Genomic DNA, 24,950 nt, shown 5'->3' on the forward strand with positions numbered 1-24,950 from the left:
ACTACCATGCTCGGGTGCTCAGTACTCGTAACTAGTGATGAGCGGGCACTACCATGCTTGGGTGCTCAGTACTCGTAACTAGTGATGAGCGGGCACTACCATGCTCAGGTGCTCAGTACTGGTAACTAGTGATGAGCGGGCACTACCATGCTCGGGTGCTCAGTGCTCGTAACTAGGTTTTGCTCCTTTAAGACGGCCATATATGGGTTGATTTGTCAACTTTATATATAATTTTCTATAGGATTTGTTGTCACCATAGACTGGCACAAAACATTGCAATTGTTATCAGAGCAGTTCTTCTGCAGATGGGTGATGGGTCTTGCGGTGGCGGAGTCTTGTGTAATTCCCTTTGCGGTCATTGCTTCAGGCGGCCAAATGTTTCCTTGTAAGACTTGTGAAACTACACAATCAGGAAGTTTTTTGGATCAGACGTCCATGTGCCAGAGGTCTCCACTAACGCGAGTCCCACCATACAGTAGAAATAGGGGGCTGTCAGTGAGCGGAGGCAACGTGCCACCAGCGTGAGAAGGTGCAGGTGTAATGCAAAGACCAAGGAGAGGAAATGCACACACTTCCGCTACTTCTGCTGAACCACAAAAAGAAAAAAACTCCAAAATAGACACCACGTTATATCTGGTAGCATGGAGGAGACCAGGCTGCACCATCTATGAGGCACCAAGGACAAAGGCCAGAAGGGCCTGTGACCATCCCACCACCACTATCAATGCACCATTAACCAACTATAAAACAAGTTTGAAAGCTAACTTCTTGGAGCCAAATTGACCCCAATGGGCCTGAAATAATACCGTATGTGGGGTGGGGGGGCACAATATTGTAACAAGATGGAGGACCGAAATGGATACCAGAGGAAGAGAAAACCTTCGACATTGGCTGAGCATAGGAGGTTCAAGGAGTTGGGAGCCATCCAAAAGTAGCTTGTCATTCCGATTGGCTGAGAGTGGCAGGCACCAGAATCTGAGGACCATCAACCAGTAACTTGTCATTCCTATTGGCTGAGAATGGCAGGCACCAGAATCTGAGGACCAACAACCAGTAACTTGGCATTCCTATTGGCTGAGAATACCAGGCACCAGAATCTGAAGACCAACAACCAGTACCTTGTCATTCCTATTGGCTGAGAATGGCAGGCACCAGAATCTGAAGACCAACAACCAGTACCTTGTCATTCCTATTGGCTGAGAATGGCAGGCACCAGAATCTGAAGACCAACAACCAGTACCTTGTCATTCCTATTGGCTGAGAAAGGCAGGCACCAGAATCTGAGGACCATCAACCAGTAACTTGTCATTCCTATTGGCTGAGAATGGCAGGCACCAGAATCTGAAGACCATCAACCAGTACCTTGTCATTCCTATTGGCTGAGAATGGCAGGCACCAGAATCTGAAGACCAACAACCAGTACCTTGTCATTACTATTGGCTGAGAATGGCAGGCACCAGAATCTGAGGACCATCAACCAGTAACTTGTCATTCCTATTGGCTGAGAATGGCAGGCACCAGAATCTGAAGACCAACAACCAGTACCTTGTTATTCCTATTGGCTGAGAATGGCAGGCACCAGAATCTGAGGACCATCAACCAGTAACTTGTCATTCCTATTGGCTGAGAATGGCAGGCACCAGAATCTGAAGACCAACAACCAGTAACTTGTCATTCCTATTGGCTGAGAATGGCAGGCACCATAATCTGAAGACCAACAACCAGTAGCTTGGCATTCCTATTGGCTGAGCATGGGAGGCACCAGGATATGAGGACCATTGAAGTGTAATTTATCAGCACTATAGGCTGAGCAAGGAGGATAAGAAGAGCTGAGTACCACCCTCCAGTAACTTGTCATCCCTATAGGCTAAGCATGGAAGGGACTAGGAGCTGAGGACCTCTCAGCAGTAACTCATCATCCCTATTGGCTGAGCATGAGAGGTACCAGAGCTGAGGACCACCCACGAGTAACTTATCATCCTTCTGGGCTGGGCATGGGGGGTATTGGAAGCTGGGAACCACTCACAAGTTACTAGTCAATCCTATTGGCTGAGCATGGGAGGCACCAGGATCTGAGGACCATCCATGAGTAACTTATCACCCTTATATTCAGAGCATGGCAGTTACTGGGTGCTGGAAAACATCCATAAATAACTATGCTAAGCATAGGAAGTATCAGGAGCTGAGGACCATCGAAGTGTAATTTATCATACCTATAGGATGAGCAAGGAAGATAATAAGAGCTGAGGAACACACACCCGTAATATGTCATCCCCATAGGCTTAGCATGGAAGGGACTAGGAGCTGAGGACCTCTCACCAGTAAGTCGTGATCCTTGTTGGCTGAACATGAGAGGTACCAGGAGATGAGGATCACCCATGATTAACTTATCCTTCTGGGCTGGCATGGGATGTACTAGGAGCTGAGGACCTCTCACCAATAACTCATCATCCTTTTTGGTTGAGCATGAGAGGTACCAGGAGATGAGGATCACCCATGAGTACCTTATCCTTCTAGACTGGCATGGGATGTACTAAAAGCTGAGGAAAACCCACAAGTTACTTGTCATCCCTAATGGCTGAGCATGGAAGGCACCAGGATCTGAGAACCATCCATGAGTAACTTATCATCCTTATAGACTGAGCATTGGAGTTACTAGGAGCTAGAAAACACCAACAAGTAACTATGCTAAGCATGGAACGTGTCAAGAGCTGAGGACCATCAAAGAGTATTTTATCTTTATTATAGGTGGAGCATGAGACTTACTAAGAGCTGAGGAGCACACACAATTAACTTGTCATTAGTATTGGCTGAGCATGGGAGGTACTAAGAGCTGTGGACAACCCACCAGTAACTTGTCATCCCTATTGGCTGAGCATGAGAGGTAACATGAGCTGAGGACCACCTATGAGTAACTTATCCTTCTGGGCTGGACATGGGATGAACTAGAAGCTGAGGACCTCCTACAAGTTACTTGTCATCCCTTTGGCTCAGCATCGGAAGTACCAGGAGCGGAGGATCATCCATGAATAATATATTCTTATAGGCTGAGCACGGGAGGTACCAGGAGCTGAGGACCATCTACAAGTAACTTATGATCCTTATAGACTGAGCATAGAAGGTACTAGGAGCTTGGGACCACCCACAAATAAATTATCTTAATATTTGGTTGCACACCCTTTACCCTCTGGAATAAATCCCTTCCATCAGTCGCCTCCTATAACCGTCCACAAGCTTCTTCCTCCTCTCTCCTGGAATCTCGGACTTTTCTTTATAAACGTCTCCAGGTCCCTCGTATCTGAAGGCGTCTTCTCTTCTTTTCTCCCAATTTTCAGATCTCTCCGCAGGTGTCAATGGGGTTTAGATCTGGACTCATTGCGGCCTCTTCAGAACTCTCCTGCTCTTTGTTTCCATCCATTTCTGGGGCTTCTTGAAGTGTTTGGGGTCATTGTTCTGCTGGAAGACCCATGACCTTGGACTATACCCAACTTTCTGACACTCAGCTCTACATTGCCCCCCAGAATCCTCCGATAATCTTTTAATTTCATGACACCTAGCACACAGTCAAGACCCCGAGTTCCAGGAACAACAAAACAACCAAAACATCTCTGACCTCCTCCATATGTGACTGTAGGTGCTAAACAGTAGAATGATGCGCTTTACAAAACACACCATCTTGGTCTCATCTGTCCACAAAATATTTTCTCAGAAGAATTTTGGTTACGCACGTACATTTTGGCTTTTTTCTGTCTCTGTGTCAGCAGTGAGGTCCTCCAGGGTCTCCTCTATAGCGTTTCATTTCATTCAGAAGAGAACGGATAGTTTGTGTTGACCCTGACGCCCCCTGAGCCTGCAGGATGGCCTGAGTTTCTTTGGACCTTGATTGGGACTTATTCACCATCCGGACTATCCTGTGTTCCAACCTTTCATTAATTTTTCACCGCCGTCCACTTCCAGGGAGATTAGCTACAGTGCTATGGATTATAAATTTCTTGATTATGTTGCGCACCATGGAAAAAAGAACATCAAGATCTCTGGAGATGGACTTGTAACCTTGAGATTGTTGATATTTTTCAACAATTTTGGTTCTCAACCTCCCAGACAGTTTTCTTTTCTGTCTGTCCTCCATGCTTAGTGTGGCACACACACACACACAATGCATAGATTTAGTCAACTTCTCCCCTTTTTATCTGGTTTCAGGTGTGATTTTCATATTGCCCACACATATTATTTGCCACAGGTGAGTTTGAACGAGCATCACAAGCTGGAAACAAAGTTATTTACCAACAATTTTAGAAATTTGCTAACAAATTTGTCAGGCCCATTTTTGGGGTTTTGGGTGAAACTTTGTCCAATTTGCTGTTTTTTCAATGTTTTTTTTTGTGTTGTCCCAATACACACAAAGCAAATAAACATGTGTATTACAAAATGTGTGACACACACAGACACACAATGCAAAGATTGAGTCAACTTCTCCCCTTTTTATCTGGTTTCAGGTGTGATTTTCATATTGCCCAAACACTAACCTCTGATTGTCACCCCCGGTCAGCGTAGGGGTAATTATACAAACACTATTTGCCCGAAGGGCAACAAGAGGTACCCTAACTAAAGACCTAATCAAATAAACTTTATTAAATTATATAAATGGACAAAGATTAAAATTGGCAGGTGGGAGGCCAATTCCGTATTAGCTGAGTGCAGCCGCGGACCGACACTGCTCTGGATAAATTCATAAACGTAATATGGCTGGCTATCACCTACACTGCCTGTTGAAAACTACCTAACAGCTAATAGCCTCCCCGACATGTTTCGCCATGACTGGCTTCATCAGGGGGCTGAGTCTATAGAACGCTGAAAACCTGTTACATCCCCTTTTAAAACCTCTGACGGTGACCAGCTGCCAATTTTAATCTTTGTCCATTTATATAATTTAATAAAGTTTATTTGATTAGGTCTTTAGTTAGGGTACCTCTTGTTGCCCTTCGAGCAAATAGTATTTTCATATTGCCCACACCTGCTACTTGCACAGGTGAGTTTGAACGAACATCACATGTTAGAAACAAAGTTATTTAGAATTTTGTCCAGCCCACTTTTGGAGTTTTAGGTTTGCCTTTTTTTCTTGTTTTGTTGTTTTTTTTTTGTGTTGTTACAATACACAGAAAGGAAATAACACATGTGTATAAAAAAACATGTGGCGCACACACACACACACACACACACACACACAATGCAAAGATTGAGTCAACTTCTCCCCTTTTCATCTGGTTTCACGTGTGATTTCCATATTGCCCATATGAAATGCCTGAATGGAGCCACAGACTCAGACTGGCTGTAAGGGGAATCTAGAGAAAAGCCGTGCACAAAGCAGGACCCCAAGAACTCTGCAACCCTTTAACCCCTATACAGGGATTTGGAATTACACAGAGCTCCAGAGATCACTACCTGTGGCAGGCTGTAGTCCGTGGTCGTCAGGCAGGGTCAAAAACCAGGAGATGCAAAACAGGAACCGAATCGGCAGGCAAGGGCATGGTGAGGAGACAAAGCAGAGGTCAAATCCGGAACTGGCAGCAAGGTACAAAAATGACAGGCAGGAGGTCAAAAAACAAGCAAAGGTCAGCGCACAGGAATCACAATACAAACAGCACATGAGCCAGGAGAACAGAACCATCACTGGCAGTGGTCATGTGACAGGAGGGGGAATAAGAAGGGTGTGGTGTCTTCCCATTGGCTGCAGGTGAATGTTGGCAACTTCAGCTGGAAGACACACACGCCACTTACAGTCAGCCAGTGGTACTGCAGTTTCCAGGGAAACCCAGCCTAGTGGATGAGCGGAGCCTGTGCTCCGCAGAGCCACGGGCACCGACTCCTCTCCCATCACAGCACTATCCATGGTGGGAACATGGCGTCGTCTGGCAATCGGAGCAGAAGTCGCAGGAGCGGGCTCCGGTGGGGACGTGACACCATATCTGTTACTTGTCACAGGTGAGTCTGAACAAGCACCACATGCTGGAAACAAAGTTATTTACCTATAATTTTTGGATTTTGTCTGGCCCATTTTTGGGGTTTTGGGTGAAATTATGTCCAATTTGCATTTTTTTTCTATGCTTCTTGGGTTGTTCCAAAAAACACAAAGGAAATAAACAAGTGTATAACAAAACGTGTAATTGCAAACATTTTTGGGGAGAAATACTTAATTTTCCGGAACAATTTCAAGGGTCCCAACACTTTCGGCCACCATGACTGTATACAGACACACACACACATACATACATATATATATATATTGTCATTCCGCTTTCACTGCATGAAATACTAAGAGCGATGGAAGGATGACAGTTAAGTGGTTATGACATACCGTGAAGCGACCTGTTGTGCAATGCATGCTAGGATGTCACAACGACAATGCAACATTGGCGAAGCTCCTCCATGCCCACGTCTCCACGTCTCCTACCTCCAGTTCTGGCCAACTACTGGAAGACGCAACGTCCGAGGCGTGCCTGGAGGCTCCTGGGCCCCAATGCAGACTGTATAATATGACCATTTATGATTACTATGTGGCAGAGGGGCCCATATGCACCATGCACAAAATAATCACCATTGCATAAGCAGCTATAAACATGAAATGTAGCAGAGCTGAGTTTGTTATTTCTGGTGCTATCGCCGTATATGATATACGATGCAAACTTGACAAATTCAGCTGTGCTCCATCCGAAATAACCGATCCCGGACCCTCCCATCCGGACACGGCTCGCCCATAAACCAGCGACTCACGGAATAGTCAAGATGCCTCGGGAGTCCGATGTCGTGTGACGCAAGGGACGAAGCGTCTGCAGCTCCCCTGAAGATTACTGCGAAGAACGTCATGTGACGGACAGCTGGTCAATGCAGATCATCCATCAGAATCCCCACCATGGGAGGAGGATGGGGGGATCCCGGCAAGGTGTCACCATCGCACTACGTCCCGAGCCCCTCCAGCCGGGGACCGCCGTGGTCGGTGGCAAACGGATGCAAGACATTGACCCTTGCAAGCTGAGCCCCTTATTATAAGACGTGAGCGGCATCAGCACGGAGGATCTGTCTAATAAGATGTCACATGGGGTCTTATAGGGGATGACATTCCCAGAATGCTTCGCTCAATCCCCCCCCCTGCTGTTTGCAATGTCTGGCATGCTTAAAGGGACAGTAATAGCCTTCAGGTGCAGGGGAGGGAATATGGGCAATCAGGGATGGGACATCATACAGCCGCCCCGCAAATAGGCAACATCACTAATACTAATGAGTACAATACCTATGACAAATAATGGTCTGATCGCTTAACTAGCAATTCCCTAATATTCAGCTGTTATACCTAATAGCCCTATATGAAGCCACCTGCATCATCAAATTATAAATGTCCCATAATAAATGGAGATTTTGCCCTGGAGCTTCATGTTACTCCTCTGTGGATCTCTGGATAATGAAACTAATGCAGAGGAGCCAAGAGCATGGTGACGACATCGCTATTCACTAACAAAGCAGAAAATTTGGGAATAAACTGAAAAAGAAAATGCATTACAGCTAAGGGTGTTATTTAAATGCCCCCTTAGAACAGGGGTTGGGAACCTCTATTTCCACCAAGGGCCATTTGGATATTTGCACCACGAAAATGCTGAAATTAAGGGTTCGCTCACATCGCTCAACTCAGATTGTACTTGCACCAATTTTACTCCTCAGCTGTATTCGGTCTTAGGAAAAAAAAATTGCAGCATGTTGTGTATGGTCGCGTACAACATCCGAGAATTGCCAATGCAAGACAATGTGCCCGAAAAAAATAATCGGATATCACACGTACCATCCTATGCCGTCCGTTTTTTAGGGATATCTCACCGTTCTATAACATAGGAACCAATGTATATTACACTGCAGACCTCATCACAGTAGGAAATTCATCACTGCTCATGTAACGTTTATAGAACTTAAGCAGTGGGAGGTCTGAAGTATCAATCAAAAAAGAAAAATTGTGAATTAATTCATAATTTTGCTTGTTTTGATTGAATTGACCTGATTGTGGTTGGTACCCAGTAGCTGTTATTGAGGTCTGAAGTATAAATCATATAGCTGAAGCTGCTGTATATACATCACATAGGAGACACTGAGACTGCTGTATATACATCATATAGGAGACACAGATACTGCTGTATATACATCACATAGGAGACACTGAAGCTGCTGTGTATATATGAGACATATATATATATATATATATATATATATAGCAATCATAGGAGATGCTAAGACTGCCGTATATATATCACATAGGAAACACTGAGACTGCTGTATATACATGACATACATAGGAGACACTGAGACTGCTGTATGCACATCACATAGGATACACAGAGACTGCTGCATATACATCACATAGGAGACACCGAGACTGCTGTATATACATTACATAGGAGACACTGAAGCTGCTGTATATACATCACATAGGAGACACTGAAGCTGCTGTATATACATCCCATAGGAGATACTGAAGCTGCTGTATCACATAGGAGACACTGAGACTGTTGTATATACATCACATAAGATATACTAAGACTTCCGTGTATACATCCCATACGAGACACTGAGGCTGCTGTATATACATCCCATAGGAGATGCTGAAACTGCTGTCTATTCATCACATAGGAGACACTGAAGCTACTGTATATATATCACATAGGAGATGCTGAAACTGCTGTATATACATCACATAGGAGATGCTGAGACTGCTGTATATACATCACATAGGAGACACTGAGACTGCTGTCTATACTTCATATAAGAGACACAGACTGTTGTATATACAAAGGGGTGAAATAAGTATTGAACACGTCACCAATTTTCTAAGTAAATATGTTTCTAAAGGTGATTTTGACATGAATTTCTCACCAGATGTCGGTAACAACCCATGCATCACATTGGAGACATTGAGATTGCTCTCTACATCTGATAGGAGTCACTGGTATACATCAGGACGTAATCCTGGATGTATCGCAGTGTAATGCTGCGTGGGTGTGAATACACTCTAGAGAAGAATTAAAGAGCTGACGGCCCAAGCACTGCAACACACCCGGAACCGGTCCGAGGGCCCGAGCAAAAGACATTGGCTGCAGGATTCCCCCACCTGCCTTAGGAGAAAACAATTCTTATAATGGGTGAACCTCAGCTCTAAGTTACATTACATGATTTCCTCCAGTCACATCCAGAGCTGCATTCACAATTCTGCTAGACAGTTTACATAGACTACTGTCTTGTTTCCAAGATCAACCAGCAAAAATCTGATTGCAGTCTCGGAAGTGACCGGAGAAGTGACCGAAAACAGGACTGAAAATAACTGCAAAATAAGGATATTGGTTGAAAAAAAACAAAAAAGAAACAAGAAAAAAACACGCGGTAAATCTCTTCCTCTGTCGAAGACAATAAAAAAAGAAGTTATTTCTGTGCCGATGACGCAGGAGGAAGTGAACGGTTAAGTGGCATTGTTAGGAGACACCTGTCACATGCACATTGATGGGCTATCTCCGCGTGTCTGTGAGCAGCCATCTTATCCTTGGCACTGTTATGGGGGCACTGCAGCCCTATACTGAGGGCCTGGTTTATCCTCGTAGGCTCAGGAGGTCGTCTTGTCCCCGTCCCCTTTAACTAGGACCCTAACAGGAAACATCTGGAGCAGAAGCGGGAAGTGAGGCCATTATCAGCACAAGACATGAGCGGGCAGCGGCGGCGGCACAGACAGCGGCACTTGGGCATCAATGTGCGAGGTTACTTTTGTGCACAGGAGCTCAGATCTGATCTTCTGAATTGTGAACGGTCTGTAGCAGGTGCAGCGGAAAAACCTCCGAAAAAAGGTCACAATCAGTCACTTTCAGTAATTAAGGAAAATGTTACACAATCCAGTGACGTCTGATGGAAAAATAAAAGGGGAGAGCGAGAAATTACTCCGAGAGAAGATTCCAAAATCTGTGGCCATTTAGACACCGGTCCCCTCTGTGGCCTCTTTTGGGACACACATGCTTCATACGGGGACTTCAAGAAGTTGTCCATAGACCGATGGTTCCCCCTCCATTAAAATCTCCTATTTGCTATTGTTTCTCAGAAGCAAACGAGAAAAGCAGCCGCCAGGCATCTGGGTAACCGCTTATATCTAAGTCACCCTTACAATCTGTCCCAAAATATTATAGGTGCTGGATCCAAACGTGTGTAAATCCATCTAACCAGTCTTTGTGTATTCTATGGGATGTATATACAACAGTCTCAGTGTCTCCTATGTGATGCATATACAGCAGTCTCGGTGTCTCCTATGTGATGCATATACAGCAGTCTTAGTGTCTCCTATATGATGTATATACAACAGTGTCAGTGTCTCCTATATGATGTATATACAACAGTGTCAGTGTCTCCTATATGATGTATATACAGCACTCTCGGTGTCTCCTATATGATGTATATACAACAGTCTCGGTGTCTCCTATATGATGCATATACAAGCAGTCTCTCTGTCTCCTATATGATGTATATACAACAGTGTCAGTGTCTCCTATATAATGTATATACAACAGTCTCAGTGTCTCCTATGTGATACATATATACAACAGTCTCAGTGTCTCCTATGTGATGCATATACAGCAGTCTCGGTGTCTCCTATGTGATGCATATACAGCAGTCTTAGTGTCTCCTATATGATGTATATACAACAGTCTCGGTGTCTCCTATTTGATGTAAATACAGCACTCTCGGTGTCTCCTATATGATGTATATACAACAGTGTCAGTGTCTCCTATATGATGTATATACAGCAGTCTCGGCGTCTCCTATTAATTTGTGTTTTTTGTCATTTTTCATCTTTTTTTCTTGTTTTATTTGTTAACTTTTTCGCTCAAAATTCTTTCCATGGTTCATTAATGTTGTGCAAAATCAAAAATGCTGCCTTGGCCCGATTCATTATCACATTTGCAGCACTCTTTTTTGTCTAGTTTTTTTATGTTCGTCATTGTGTGAAGAGTTTGAGCTTTCTAAACATTTTGGCTGATTCATCAATTGCAACTTTTTAAAAATGTTGCCAAATGTTTGTGTCAATGTACCCTGTCACACTATATCGGGGGAGTATCAAGCGCAAGACAAAAGAGAAGGGGAATCCTGTGTCTAGGGAAAGGGAAGATGGTGAACCCTGATTGAATATACTGCTGGTCCCTGGGGTTCCTCACCACCCTAGGTAGATTCCTCACCTATGAGCCGTGCCAAATACCTGACCCCAGGTATTCCTAGTGCTGGACCTTCAGTAAGGAACGGATGGGATGAGCTCTTCATCAACCCCACTAAACACTAAAGAAGACACAAGGAGGACACACGGGGAAAAACATGAACTACTTTTCCACAGATGACTCATGTAGAAGTTCAGCAAAGTTTTCAGCAACAATACCACAGAGGAGTACAAGCCACCTGCTTGCAACCAGAGCTTGAATGAACTGAAAATATTACCAGCACCAGTCCAGGGAAGGAAGGGGTATTTAAACACAAAAGTAATACTGACAATCAACATCTGGGTGGAAGGAGCTCTCCTGCTGGGTCCAAAAGGTGGAGAGATGAATCCAGCAGGAAAGCTACCTATACCAATACTGACCAATACCAATAATGAATACTGACAGCAGGAACAATGGAAAGTCAGGGAGCATTCTGCGCATCCAGACGCTGGGACCTTCTATTGCCAGAAACCACATGACTGTCTGTCACAAGTGACACTATCCTCCACCCTCTCACCGCCACCTCAGAGTGATTGTATACACAAATTTTGCAACATTTTATTAGAACATGCAGCTTTCTGCACTAAAAAGTCACAAAAAAGGTTAGCGGTAAAACTAAAGTAGATTTTTTTTGCACAGAATTCATGAATACAACAAAATAACAAAAAATAAGGAATAAAAGCTTAAGAAAATATTGAAATTATAAATTTGGGCCTTTAATTTTCCTCTTTAACAATTTTTTGCACTTTTTTTTTATGCACAGTATGTCACGTTTTGATCAAATGTTCTAAACTTAGTACAAAAGTTAAAGATGAAGCAGAAACCACTAAAGTAGGAGACTACAGAATGTATTACACATGCTGTCCACCTACTTTTGGACCACCCTGTATATACAAGAACTAAAAAGGTAACAGATGTGGAACAGAATTTTACACAGTTGAAAATTAAAAGTAAAATAAGGTGTAAACAAAAGGCAAAAAAGGGGCAAATGAGAAACAATTTGGCTCTAAGAGGGAGCAGAGGTGACTCGTGCACCCGGAGTTTGTATTCTGATATTATCCTTATGGGTATACAGTATATTCTGGATGACTTTGATCCTAAAAAGTTGGATTTGTAGATAATTCATGGTCGTCAACCAAAGAACATAGGAGGAAGTTCCAAAATGTCAGAACCAAAGTTGACCATATTGTCTGCACCTGCGAAGTCCTGCATCCTTCCACATCACATCCCACCCATACAGAGTTTTGCTCAAAACTCGGCGAGTGTCATGGTGGCATCAGACGCTGTTCCCACTGCTGATTCTGACACTCCACATTATGGTTTCTCTGGTGTTTCTGAGTTACACAGGCAGGCTCAGGCATCAGCCAGCTGTGGGCTCATTCATGACCAGGCTAGCAAGTGATAACCTCTGCTAGCCTGCTGGTTACCTCTGGGATCACATGTTGTTGGAAACCTACCACATTTGCTCTCCGCCTTTTTGAAATAGTAAAATCTGTCTTCCAATGTCAACTATAGTATATTGCAGTGTTGGTCTGTGTGTTGTGTCCCAGTCTTGCTGGTGATTATATTGTGTTGTGCTTGGAATTGTTGTGGAGTTCTCTTGTTGTCTTGTTGTTTCCTTCATGCTCTTATTTTCCTCCTAAGCTCTTATTGTCTTATTCCTTTGTGTGAGCGTGCTGTGAGATAGGCAAACAGGGGAAACCAAAACTCTATCTCCGTTAGTTGTATCACACTATTGTCCTAGTCCTCCCCTGAGGTAGGGAGGGAGGGCATTATAAGATCAGAGCTGGTCAGGAGCAGGGCCTGGAAGGTGACTCAAACATCCTCACCTTGAGAAGTAACTCTGAGATCAGAGATAGCTAGGGTCCCCGAAGCCTGAAAGGTGGCTCAGACATCCTCACCTTCAGATGTAACTCTAAGATCAGGGATAGCTGGAGTCCCCCTAGCCTGGAAGGCGGCTCAGACATCCTCTCCTTCAGAGGTAACTCTGAGATCAGAGATAGCTAGAGTCCCCTTAGCCTGGAAGGCGGCTTAGACATCCTCACCTTCAGAGGTAACTCTGAGATCAGGGATACCTAGAGTCTCCCTAGCCTGGAAGGCGGCTCAGACATCCTCACCTTCAGAGGTAACTCTGAGGTCAGGGATAGCTAAGGTTCCCCTAGCCTGGAAGGCGGCTCAGACATCCTCACCTTTAGAGGTAACTTTGAGATCAGGGATAGCTAGGGTCCTCCTAGCCTGGAACGTGGCTCAGACATCCTCACCTTCAGAAGTAACTCTGAGATCAGGGATAGCTAGGGTCCCCGAAGCCTGAAAGGTGGCTCAGATATCCTCACCTTCAGAGGTGACTCTGAGATCAGGGATAGCTAGAGTCCCCCTAGCCTAGAAGGCGGCTCAGACATCCTCACCTTCAAAGGTATCTCTGAGATCACATATAGCTAGAATCCCCCTAACCTGAGGCCCAGTCTTGGAGCCCCTGTCCCCAGCTTTCTCAAATACGTCCGCGACACAATCAACCTTTTCCCTCCTAACAAGATAAGTAAGCAGGACCCTCTATAGGTGGACAGACCAGGAATTTTTCATATTTTTTGGGAATCCGATTCTGCAAAGGAAATTAGAAAAGCCACATCTGGTCCATCGTTACAAGTACGAGAAACAACTTTATTGTCACACTCCGGTTCCTCCTTTTGGATGTATGCCAATAGTGGACAACCTGTTTAGCATATGGCTGGAAGCTGGATTTAGAATATAACAGGTGGTGTCCTGTAGATGCATCGTCCTCGTATATCACGTTGTGGCACTGGAGGAGTTAAATGAGCGATCTCCGAGAGGCGCCCACTCTGGTTACTGTGTGACTAAGCATAAGTGATCCCCTGGATAGAAAACCCCGGGGGCTTCACTACTATTACATTAACTTACAGGAAGGAGATATAGAATTATAATATTATAACAGTCTGGACCCTGCTGGTAATCACAAAGCAAGAATGTGTCTGTTACATCCTATAAAGAGGAGACGACGCATGGCCCTGTCTGCAGCTGGAAGATGTCACAGAGGAGACAGGGAAAACTCCAAATATTCAACCCCGGAACAGACTGACAATATCCTCCACATAGGAGCAGTATTATAGTGTTTATATTCTTGTACATAGGAGCAGTATTATAGTAGTTATATTCTTGTACATAGGAGCAGTATTATAGTAGTTATATTCTTGTACATAGGGGGCAGTATTATAGTAGTTATATTCTTGTACATAGGAGCAGTATTATAGTAGTTATATTCTTGTATATAGGGGACAGTATTATAGTAGTTATATTCTTGTACATAGGAGCAGTATTATAGTAGTTATATTCTTGTACATAGGGGCAGTATTATAGTAGTTATATTCCTGTACATAGGGGCAGTATTATAGTAGTTATATTCTTGTATATAGGGGCAGTATTATAGTAGTTATATTCTTGTACATAGGGGCAGTATTATTGTAGTTATATTCTTGTATATAGGGGGCAGTATTATAGTAGTTATATTCCTGTACATAGGGGCAGTATTATTGTAGTTATATTCTTGTATATAGGGGGCAGTATTATAGTAGTTATATTCTTGTATATAGGGGGCGGTATTATAGTAGTTATATTCTTGTACATAGGGAGCAGTATTATAGTAGTTATATTCTTGTACATAGGGGCAGTATTATAGTAGCTATATTCTTGTACATAGGGGGCAGTATTATAGTAGTTATATTCTTGTATATAGAGGGCAGTATTATAGTAGTTATATTCTTGTACATAGGGGCAGTATTATTGTAGTTATATTCTTGTATATAGGGGGCAGTATTATAGTAGTTATATTCCTGTACATAGGGGCAGTATTATTGTAGTTATATTCTTGTATATAGGGGGCAGTATTATAGTAGTTATATTCTTGTACATAGGGGCAGTATTATAGTAGTTATATTCTTGTATATAGGGAGCAGTATTATAGTAGTTATATTCTTGTACATAGGGAGCAGTATTATAGTAGTTATATTCTTGTACATAGGGGCAGTATTATAGTAGTTATATTCCTGTACATAGGGGCAGTATTATTGTAGTTATATTCTTGTATATAGGTGGCAGTATTATAGTAGTTATATTCTTGTACATAGGGGGCAGTATTATAGTGTTTATATTCTTGTATATAGGAGCAGTATTATAGTAGTTATATTCTTGTACATAGGAGCAGTATTATAGTAGTTATATTCTTGTACATAGGGGCAGTATTATAGTAGTTATATTCTTGTATATAGGAGCAGTATTATAGTAGTTATATTCTTGTACATATGGGCAGTATCATAGTAGTTATATTCTTGTACATAGGGGCAGTATTATAGTAGTTATATTCTTGTACATAGGGGCAGTATTATAGTAGTTATATTCTTGTACATAGGAGCAGTATTATAGTAGTTATATTCTTGTACATAGGGGCAGTATTATAGTAGTTATATTCTTGTACATATGGGCAGTATCATAGTAGTTATATTCTTGTACATAGGGGCAGTATTATAGTATTTATATTCTTGTACATAGGGGCAGTATTATAGTAGTTATATTCTTGTACATAGGGGCAGTATTATAGTATTTATATTCTTGTACATAGGAGTAGTATTATAGTAGTTATATTCTTGTACATAGGGGGCAGTATTATAGTAGTTATATTCTTGTACATAGGGGGCAGTATTATAGTAGTTATATTCTTGTACATAGGGGGCAGTATTATAGTAGTTATATTCTTGTACATAGGGGCAGTATTATAGTAGTTATATTCTTGTACATAGGGGCAGTATTATAGTAGTTATATTCTTGTATATAGGGGGCAGTATTATAGTAGTTATATTTTTGTTCTACGCAGTTCCATCACAAGCTACAATAAAAGTCCTCAAAACCTTGTATGTGACCCAAAGTCTTATCAATGAACATTAAAGCTCAGTGCACAAATCATCAAGCCCTCACACAGCTCCATTGGTCGAAAAGTAAAAAAAATAATATTACTAATAATAAATAAATAATTATATGGACCTTTCCCTCATTAGCCGCGGTATCTTCATTATAAACCTCTTCGTACCTTCTGCTTAGGTTAACCACAAAAAAAGTGTTTTTGCTGCAGAAAATATATGAGGTAAATTAATATCATTCACAAAAGTGATTTTTAAACTTTTGCACCAATGATTTCAACTACACGGTTTGCAACAAAATAAGTTTGCCCAGAGCAGTTCAAGGTAAAATAATATGTGCAGTCTGTGGCCCCCGTCTGAGCACCGAGTGCTCACACTGACACTGATCGTCCTATCACAACGTCCCGACCACACGGGCACCAGCTGCAACACAAGAAAGGAAACAGGAACACAGAGCATCTCATCCGAAACAGAACTAACAGCACCCGAGGAATACAACTGCTATAATACTGCCTGTCACGAACAGCCGGGGAAGTCCCTCAGAAATCCGCAGCTGTTCACTGATTTGTTACACACGACTACTCTCTAGCGCCCCCCTTGTCTGCAGGCCACTTTTGGTACTGCAGGACAATGCATAAGATGAGGCTGCTGAGCTGATAATGCCAAATATTGGAGGTCTCACAGCAAGGGTAAATGTATATCTCTGATTCCTGCTAATGGAATATTTATATACCTCGGTACCCTTAAGGATAGCACTCCAATAATTCTATGCAATAACAATTACGCTGCCACCACCCAGACTTTCTACAGGTAGCTGGGAACCCGTTTCAGATAGCATAAGGCCCTTCGGGGTTTTGGATTCGTATATAAAGCATAAGGAAAGAAACTCTTAAATTTTTATATATTTAATCCGAAAATAGGCAGTGTTTAAAGAATATACAAGAAGTTACAAAAGGGAACAATACACATTACGGCATAACAGTTACATTAAAATAAAAGGTATAAACATGAAACTTACTAAGCTTCTGCCATAGAAGTGACGTCTGCTTATGGAGGGAGGGAGCTCCAAGAGATGTTAGAATCGGCCAGCATCACCCTTCATGATGCCCTCCTCGTGCTGACTGCGCCCCCCCAGACAGGAACTGTCTCTTATGCTCTTACTAGCCCCCCTTGCCTGTGACATCATTTTACAGTCACTTGTGGGCTGTGCTCTGATGTTCACAGAGTTCCATAATTCTAGGGTTTTTCATATCTTTGCTCCTGGGTCACACAGGTGAAAGATATTAGCGTCATATTTAATATCTCGATTTTACAGTTACATTGATACCAAACACAACACCTCTAGCACAATTTTACTGGCCAATACTAATTTGTCGTGATTCCGTCGATCTCCTCGTCAGGTGAGACGGTGCGCTGGGTTCCGCACGACGCAGGGATTCTGGCAATGTGTTTTTCATCTTTCTAGCATTAAAGTCGCACTTCAAAACCTGCTTTGGGAGTTTTCCCGCCAATATTACAAAGAACTGTCTTTCTCTGCAGCTTTTGGCTTTTCTTCTACCATCACCCAAAGTCATAAATACCTTAAGCTTCCAGGCCAATCAGATAATCGCCATGACGACCTGTGGCTGGTGAAGAAGAGGGGGATGAAGTCCCTTCAACAGCTCTACATGACACCTCCCCCTTTTTGAGGTAGCATGGGAGATTGATTTGCCAATCGTCTCCCAAGCCTACCTCGCTGGCATCCCCCTGCCGGGACAGCCCATCAGCGTTGCCATGCTCAACACCCTTCCTGTGTTGAATGGTAAAGTCATACTGCTGTAGTGCCAAGCTCCACCGCAGTAGCTTACCATTGTCGCCGGCCACCCGATGTAGCCAGCTGAGAGGGTTGTGGTCTGTCACTATGGTGAAGTTGCGTCCATATAGGTAGGGCTGCAGTTTCCGCAGGGCCCACACTATAGAGAGGCACTCCTTCTCCACAGTGGCGTAGGCCACTTCCCGGGATAAGAGCTTGCGGCTGAGAAACATCACCGGATGCTCTTCTCCCTTCCCATTTACCTGGCTGAGTACTGCACCAAGGCCAAACGCACTGGCATCTGTCTGAACTATGAACCGTCGGGTGAAGTCCGGGGCTTGTAGGATTGGGGAACTGGCGAGGGCAGCTTTTAGTGCCCTGAAGGACCGTTCACAGTCATCTGTCCAGGTGACTACTTGCGGTAGCTTCTTTTTGGTGAGGTCCGTCAACGGCTTAGCAAGAGCACTATAGTTAGGAACGAACTTCCTATAGTACCCTGCCGTACCCAAGAAGGACATCACCTGCTTCTTTGACTTGGGGGTAGGCCAGGAGGTGATGGCATCAACCTTCCCTGGCTCTGGTTTCAGGGTCCCGCCACCCACTCTGTGTCCAAGGTACTGTACCTCCGTCATGCCGATCTGACACTTCCCTGGCTTTATAGTCAGACCAGCGCTTTGGATCCGCCTGAGCACCTGCTCCAGGTGCCCCAGGTGTTCCTCCCAAGTGGGACTAAAGATGGCAATGTCATCCAGGTAAGCTACTGCAAACCCTCCTAGTCCCTCGAGCAGCTGGTCGACCAATCGCTGGAAAGTGGCAGGAGCATTTCTCATGCCAAAGGGCATGACGAGGGATTCATACAGCCCGAATGGGGTGATGAAGGCGGACCTTTCCTGTGCTTCCTTGGACATAGGAATCTGCCAGTACCCTCGACTCAGGTCCATGATGGTCAGGTACTGGGCCCCGGCTAAGCAATCCAGTAACTCGTCGATGCGTGGCATTGGGTACGCATCGGGTGCTGTGATTGCATTTAGCCTCCTGTAGTCCACACAAAACCGGGTTGTCCGGTCCTTTTTGGGAACCAAGACTACAGGCGAGGCCCATGCACTTTTGGACCTCTGGATCACTCCCAGGACTAGCATTTCATCGATCTCCCTTGTTATGTCCTTTTGTACCTCTAGGGAGACACGGTATGGGGGCTGACGAACTGGGGAATGACTCCCTGTGTCCACCTGGTGGGTGGCTAGGGATGTCTTCCCTGGGACATTCGTGAAGGTCATCAGGTAGGGCCGGAATACCTCCCGCAGCTGGGACTTTTGGTCCAAGGATAGCTGTGGGTTGAATGCCGCCTCCTCGATAGACCCTCCATCCCGGGCTGAGGCGAGCAAGTCCACCAAGACTTCACTTTCGCCTTCCTCGGGAAGACTACACACAGGAAGAGCAAAGGCTTCCCTGTCATGATGAGCTTTCATCATGTTGACATGGAAGACCTTTTGCCTCTTCCTGGCATGGTCGATGGTGACCACATAGTTTACGTCATTGAGGCGCTGATGCACCAGGTATGGACCCTCCCAGGCCGCCTGAAGCTTGTTCTGGGTCATTGGGACTAGGACCCACACCTTCTGACCCACTTCGTACACCCGCTCTCGAGCGTGTTGGTCGTACCATCGCTTCTGGCTGGCCTGGGCTTGCGCCATATTCTCATGCACCATATGCGTCATTGACTGCATTTTGTCACGGAGCCGAATGACATACTCCACAACGGACACTTCTGGGGAATTCAGTTCCTCTTCCCAGGATTCCCTTACCAGACCAAGAGGCCCCCGGACTCGTCTGCCATACAGGAGCTCGAAGGGGGAAAACCCCGTTGAGGCCTGTGGTACCTCTCTGTAGGCAAACAGCAGGTGTGAGAGATACCGCTCCCAGTCGCGTCCATGTGACTCAACCAGCATCTTAAGCATCTGCTTAAGTGTACCATTAAATCGCTCACACAAACCATTGGTCTGTGGGTGATAAGCGCTTGATATCAGATGCCGCACCTGCATTTTCTTACAGAGAGCCTCCATTAGACGAGACATGAACTGAGTCCCCTGGTCGGTAAGCATCTCCCTGGGAAATCCTACTCGGGAGAATATGGTCAAGAGGGCATCTGCCACCTTATCGGCTCTAACTGAGGACAGAGCCACTGCCTCCGGATACCGGGTAGCATAGTCTACCACAGTAAGGACGAACCGTTTTCCAGAGCTGCTGGGGACGGCCAGAGGCCCGACAATGTCCACAGCGACCCTCTGGAAAGGCTCCTCTATCACCGGCAAAGAGATCAGGGGAGCTTTGGGAGCAGGCCCTGACTTTCCCACTCTTTGACATGTGATACAGGAGCGGCAGTAGTTGGCAACATCTGTCCCCATTTTGGGCCAATAGAAGTGGTGAGACAGCCGGGCCTTGGTTTTGCTAACCCCCAAGTGTCCGGCGAGTGGGATCTCATGGGCAATCCGCAGCAACTCACTCCTAAAGCGGTGAGGCACCACCAGCTGTTTTTCCTTCAGCCACTCTTGTTGGGGGTTACAGGGAATTGTCTCCCGGTACAACTTTCCCTGGTCCCAGAATACCCTCTCCTTATCGGTCTCGGAGGAGGGCTTCTCTGCGAGGTCCCTTAACGTCTCTAGACTGGCATCAGTTCGTAGAGCCACCTGAAACTCTTGGCTAGAGGCAGCCAAAAGTGACATTAAGGTTACAACCTCACCGGGACCCTCTGGGACCTGCTCTGGGTCCATCACCAGTTCCGTTATCCCTCTGGGTGAAGAGGTGTCAGAAGGCAGGGTTTCATTTGCGTTCTGGGCACTCTCACTGCGGGTGACAGCACCGATGAAGGCTGTCTCCCCGGGGAATAACCACTCTTCCCCATCAGCCTGACAGGTACTACTGGCTGTGTCACTGTCCGCTGTGACACTGCTCAGCTGCATTTGGCCACTGTCCTCGTGGTTCTCATGTCTGCCTCCATCTCTGTCAGCACAGACACTTGCTACCTTGGGGTTGTCCTCAGCCACGTCACCCTGCCGCGTGGCATGGCTGAGTTCCCCTGTACAAACCTCCACTTTATTACCATGCACAACATTTGTAATCACGTTCTGGATATCCGCATTCGGGTCGCATGACTTATCAACAACATTTGCATCACATGATTTAACAACATTTGCATCACATGACCGATCAACAACATTTGTATCACATGACTGATCAACAACATTTGCATCACATGATTTAACAACATTTGCATCACATGACCGATCAACAACATTTGTATCACATGACTGATCAACAACATTTGTATCACCTGACTTTTTGGATTCGGGAGGATCATCAGGGAGAAATTGTGCGACTAATCGCCCCAGATCAGTCCCCAATAAAACATTGGTTGGTAGATGTTCATCCACCCCCACTTCCCTCCACCCTCTCCCAGCACCCCAGTCGAGGGGAATCAGGGCCATTGGGAAGGAGTGGTGGACACCCCCCGCCAAGGCGACAGTCAGGAGTTTTCCCGGGATAAAGTTTTCAGGGGGTACCAGTTCAGGGCGGACCAGTGTTCTGTCGGCCCCAGTGTCCTTGAGCCCCACAGTGGGGGTTCCGCCTACGGTGACGGGGTGTAGGTTTTCGCAGGCCCTACCACCCGCCTTCCTTGCCAACAGGACAGTTCCAGTAGGCCCTTGGGCCTTGGATGTGGGGTTCCTCTTCTGCCTCTCTGGGCAACCAGAGCTGAGGTGTCCAGGCAGGTTGCAGGAAAAACACCTGCGAGTGTCAGAGGTGGGCCGGGCACTGGTGGATGAAACAGGACCTACGGGAGGTCGGCTGGTAGGGGCAGGGGTGGTTGTAGTTGTCATCTTACCCCCTTTCCAGCTAGTGGTGGACGGCTTCCGCACCTCCGATGCACGGTTGGCCACATAGGCGTCGGCAATCTGGGCTGCTTTTGAGGCCTCCTTGGGCTCTCGGTCCATAACAAACTGTCGAACCTCCACAGGACAGACATGTAGGAGTTGGTCCTTCACCATGAGGTCCTTTAACTCCTCAAAGGTTGTAACGGACAGTCCTTGGATCCACTGGTCAAAGGTGCTCTGGAGCCCACCCTCCAGATCGCTGTAGCTGTCATGAGGTCCGAGCTGGAGGGTCCGGAATTTTTTTCGGTACACCTCTGGAGTCAGCTGATACTTCCGTACTAGGGCCTGCTTGATGGCCCCATAGTCTCCACTCTGCTCTTGAGGGAGACTGGCAAACGCGTCCAGGGCCTTGCCTCGCAGCCCTGGGGTTAAGTATCGTGCCCATTGTGTTGAGGGTAACTGGTACTGCAAGCAAATCTTTTCAAATCCCCTCAGAAAGGTGTCCAAATCCCCGTCCTTTTCCATCACAGGAAAGTGCTCCGGTCGGGGCTTAAAGCTGCTGGCATTATTGGACTCACCGTTTAGTGAGGAAGATGTCTGCTGCCGGGCTTTGAGGATATTCAATTCATGGTCTCTCTGGGCTTGGCGCTCTCGCTCGGCTCTCTCAGCCTCTCGCTCGGCCTGAGCCTGGCGCTCGGCTCTCTCAGCCTCTCGCTCGGCTCTCTCAGCCTCTCGCTCGGCTCTCTCAGCCTCTCGATATTGCTGAATGAGGTTTAGCCGTCCCTGCCGGTCATCTGCAGCGAATTGTTGTAGAGCCATCTTCAGGAAAGAGTCCATGTTGCCCCGGTCACTGCTCTGGCTTGCAGTTGATGGTGGGGACTCTGCAGAAGCACTATCCTGGGCTTGGCTTGCCTCCTCTTCTCCAGCACTGGGGGAATGAACGTGTTCTGCGTCCCATTGTAAAAGTTCTTTAATGAGGTCCTGCCTCGTTTTGCCATGGCCATCAATCAACTTGGATCTGCAGAGTGCAGCAAGAACTTCCTTCTTCTGCTGATTGTACCAGGCTTCTGACACAGCATCCATAATTGCCAAATAAAAGATAGGATAGAAAACAAGAGAGAAGGGGAGGGGGTAACTGCTACACGTACAGTATTGTTCCAGGTATATTTAAACACTGAGTTCACTCCTCAAAACTTTTGCAAGTTTTTAGTGAAAGGGATGATTGCTCAAACCAGATCACTAATGCTTTATATATCCCACCGCTTGCCACCAATTTGTCACGAACAGCCGGGGAAGTCCCTCAGAAATCCGCAGCTGTTCACTGATTTGTTACACACGACTACTCTCTAGCGCCCCCCTTGTCTGCAGGCCACTTTTGGTACTGCAGGACAATGCATAAGATGAGGCTGCTGAGCTGATAATGCCAAATATTGGAGGTCTCACAGCAAGGGTAAATGTATATCTCTGATTCCTGCTAATGGAATATTTATATACCTCGGTACCCTTAAGGATAGCACTCCAATAATTCTATGCAATAACAATTACGCTGCCACCACCCAGACTTTCTACAGGTAGCTGGGAACCCGTTTCAGATAGCATAAGGCCCTTCGGGGTTTTGGATTCGTATATAAAGCATAAGGAAAGAAACTCTTAAATTTTTATATATTTAATCCGAAAATAGGCAGTGTTTAAAGAATATACAAGAAGTTACAAAAGGGAACAATACACATTACGGCATAACAGTTACATTAAAATAAAAGGTATAAACATGAAACTTACTAAGCTTCTGCCATAGAAGTGACGTCTGCTTATGGAGGGAGGGAGCTCCAAGAGATGTTAGAATCGGCCAGCATCACCCTTCATGATGCCCTCCTCGTGCTGACTGCGCCCCCCCAGACAGGAACTGTCTCTTATGCTCTTACTAGCCCCCCTTGCCTGTGACATCATTTTACAGTCACTTGTGGGCTGTGCTCTGATGTTCACAGAGTTCCATAATTCTAGGGTTTTTCATATCTTTGCTCCTGGGTCACACAGGTGAAAGATATTAGCGTCATATTTAATATCTCGATTTTACAGTTACATTGATACCAAACACAACACCTCTAGCACAATTTTACTGGCCAATACTAATTTGTCGTGATTCCGTCGATCTCCTCGTCAGGTGAGACGGTGCGCTGGGTTCCGCACGACGCAGGGATTCTGGCAATGTGTTTTTCATCTTTCTAGCATTAAAGTCGCACTTCAAAACCTGCTTTGGGAGTTTTCCCGCCAATATTACAAAGAACTGTCTTTCTCTGCAGCTTTTGGCTTTTCTTCTACCATCACCCAAAGTCATAAATACCTTAAGCTTCCAGGCCAATCAGATAATCGCCATGACGACCTGTGGCTGGTGAAGAAGAGGGGGATGAAGTCCCTTCAACAGCTCTACATGACACTGCCCCTATGCACAAGAATATAACTACTATAATACTGCTCCTATGTACAAGAATATAACTACTATAATACTGTCCCCTATATACAAGAATATAACTACTATAATACTGTCCCCTATATACAAGAATATAACTACTATAATACTGTCCCCTATGTACAAGACTATAACTACTATAATACTGTCCCCTATATACAAGAATATAACTACTATAATACTGCCTCCTATATACAAGAATATAACTACTATAATACTGCTCCTATATACAAGAATATAACTACTATAATACTGTCCCCTATATACAAGAATATAACTACTATAATACTGCCCTCTATGTACAAGAATATAACTACTATAATACTGCTCCTATGTACAAGAATATAACTACTATAATATTGCTCCTATGTACAAGAATATAACTACTATAATATTGCTCCTATGTACAAGAATATAACTACTATAATACTGCCCCTATGTACAAGAATATAACTACTATAATACTGCCCTCTATGTACAAGAATATACCTACTATAATACTGCCCCTATATACAAGAATATAACTACTATAATATTGCTCCTATGTACAAGAATATAACTACTATAATACTGCCCCTATGTACAAGAATATAACTACTATAATATTGCTCCTATGTACAAGAATATAACTAC

General features: G+C 44.9%; 1 protein-coding gene across 4 annotated transcripts in view; it reads right to left on the reverse strand.

Annotated features, from left to right (window-relative positions):
- Window positions 1–24,950, reverse strand: part of RCSD1 (RCSD domain containing 1) — a 92,784-nt gene that overhangs the window by 43,074 nt on the left and 24,760 nt on the right. Inside the window, exon 1 of one of the 4 annotated variants that reach the window (XM_075334910.1) lies at window positions 6,772–7,115. The exons of 1 other annotated variant lie outside the window; for it this stretch is intronic. In XM_075334910.1, coding sequence (XP_075191025.1) covers window positions 6,772–6,864 — 93 coding nt within the window. In that variant the 5' untranslated portion in view covers window positions 6,865–7,115. Of the gene's footprint in view, window positions 1–6,355; window positions 6,398–6,771; window positions 7,116–24,950 lie in introns of those variants that run through there. 2 more of the 4 variants (XM_075334909.1, XM_075334911.1) reach the window with 2 other exon arrangements.

This window comes from Anomaloglossus baeobatrachus, chromosome 2 (assembly GCF_048569485.1).
Source record: "Anomaloglossus baeobatrachus isolate aAnoBae1 chromosome 2, aAnoBae1.hap1, whole genome shotgun sequence".
Taxonomy (NCBI): domain Eukaryota; kingdom Metazoa; phylum Chordata; class Amphibia; order Anura; family Aromobatidae; genus Anomaloglossus; species Anomaloglossus baeobatrachus.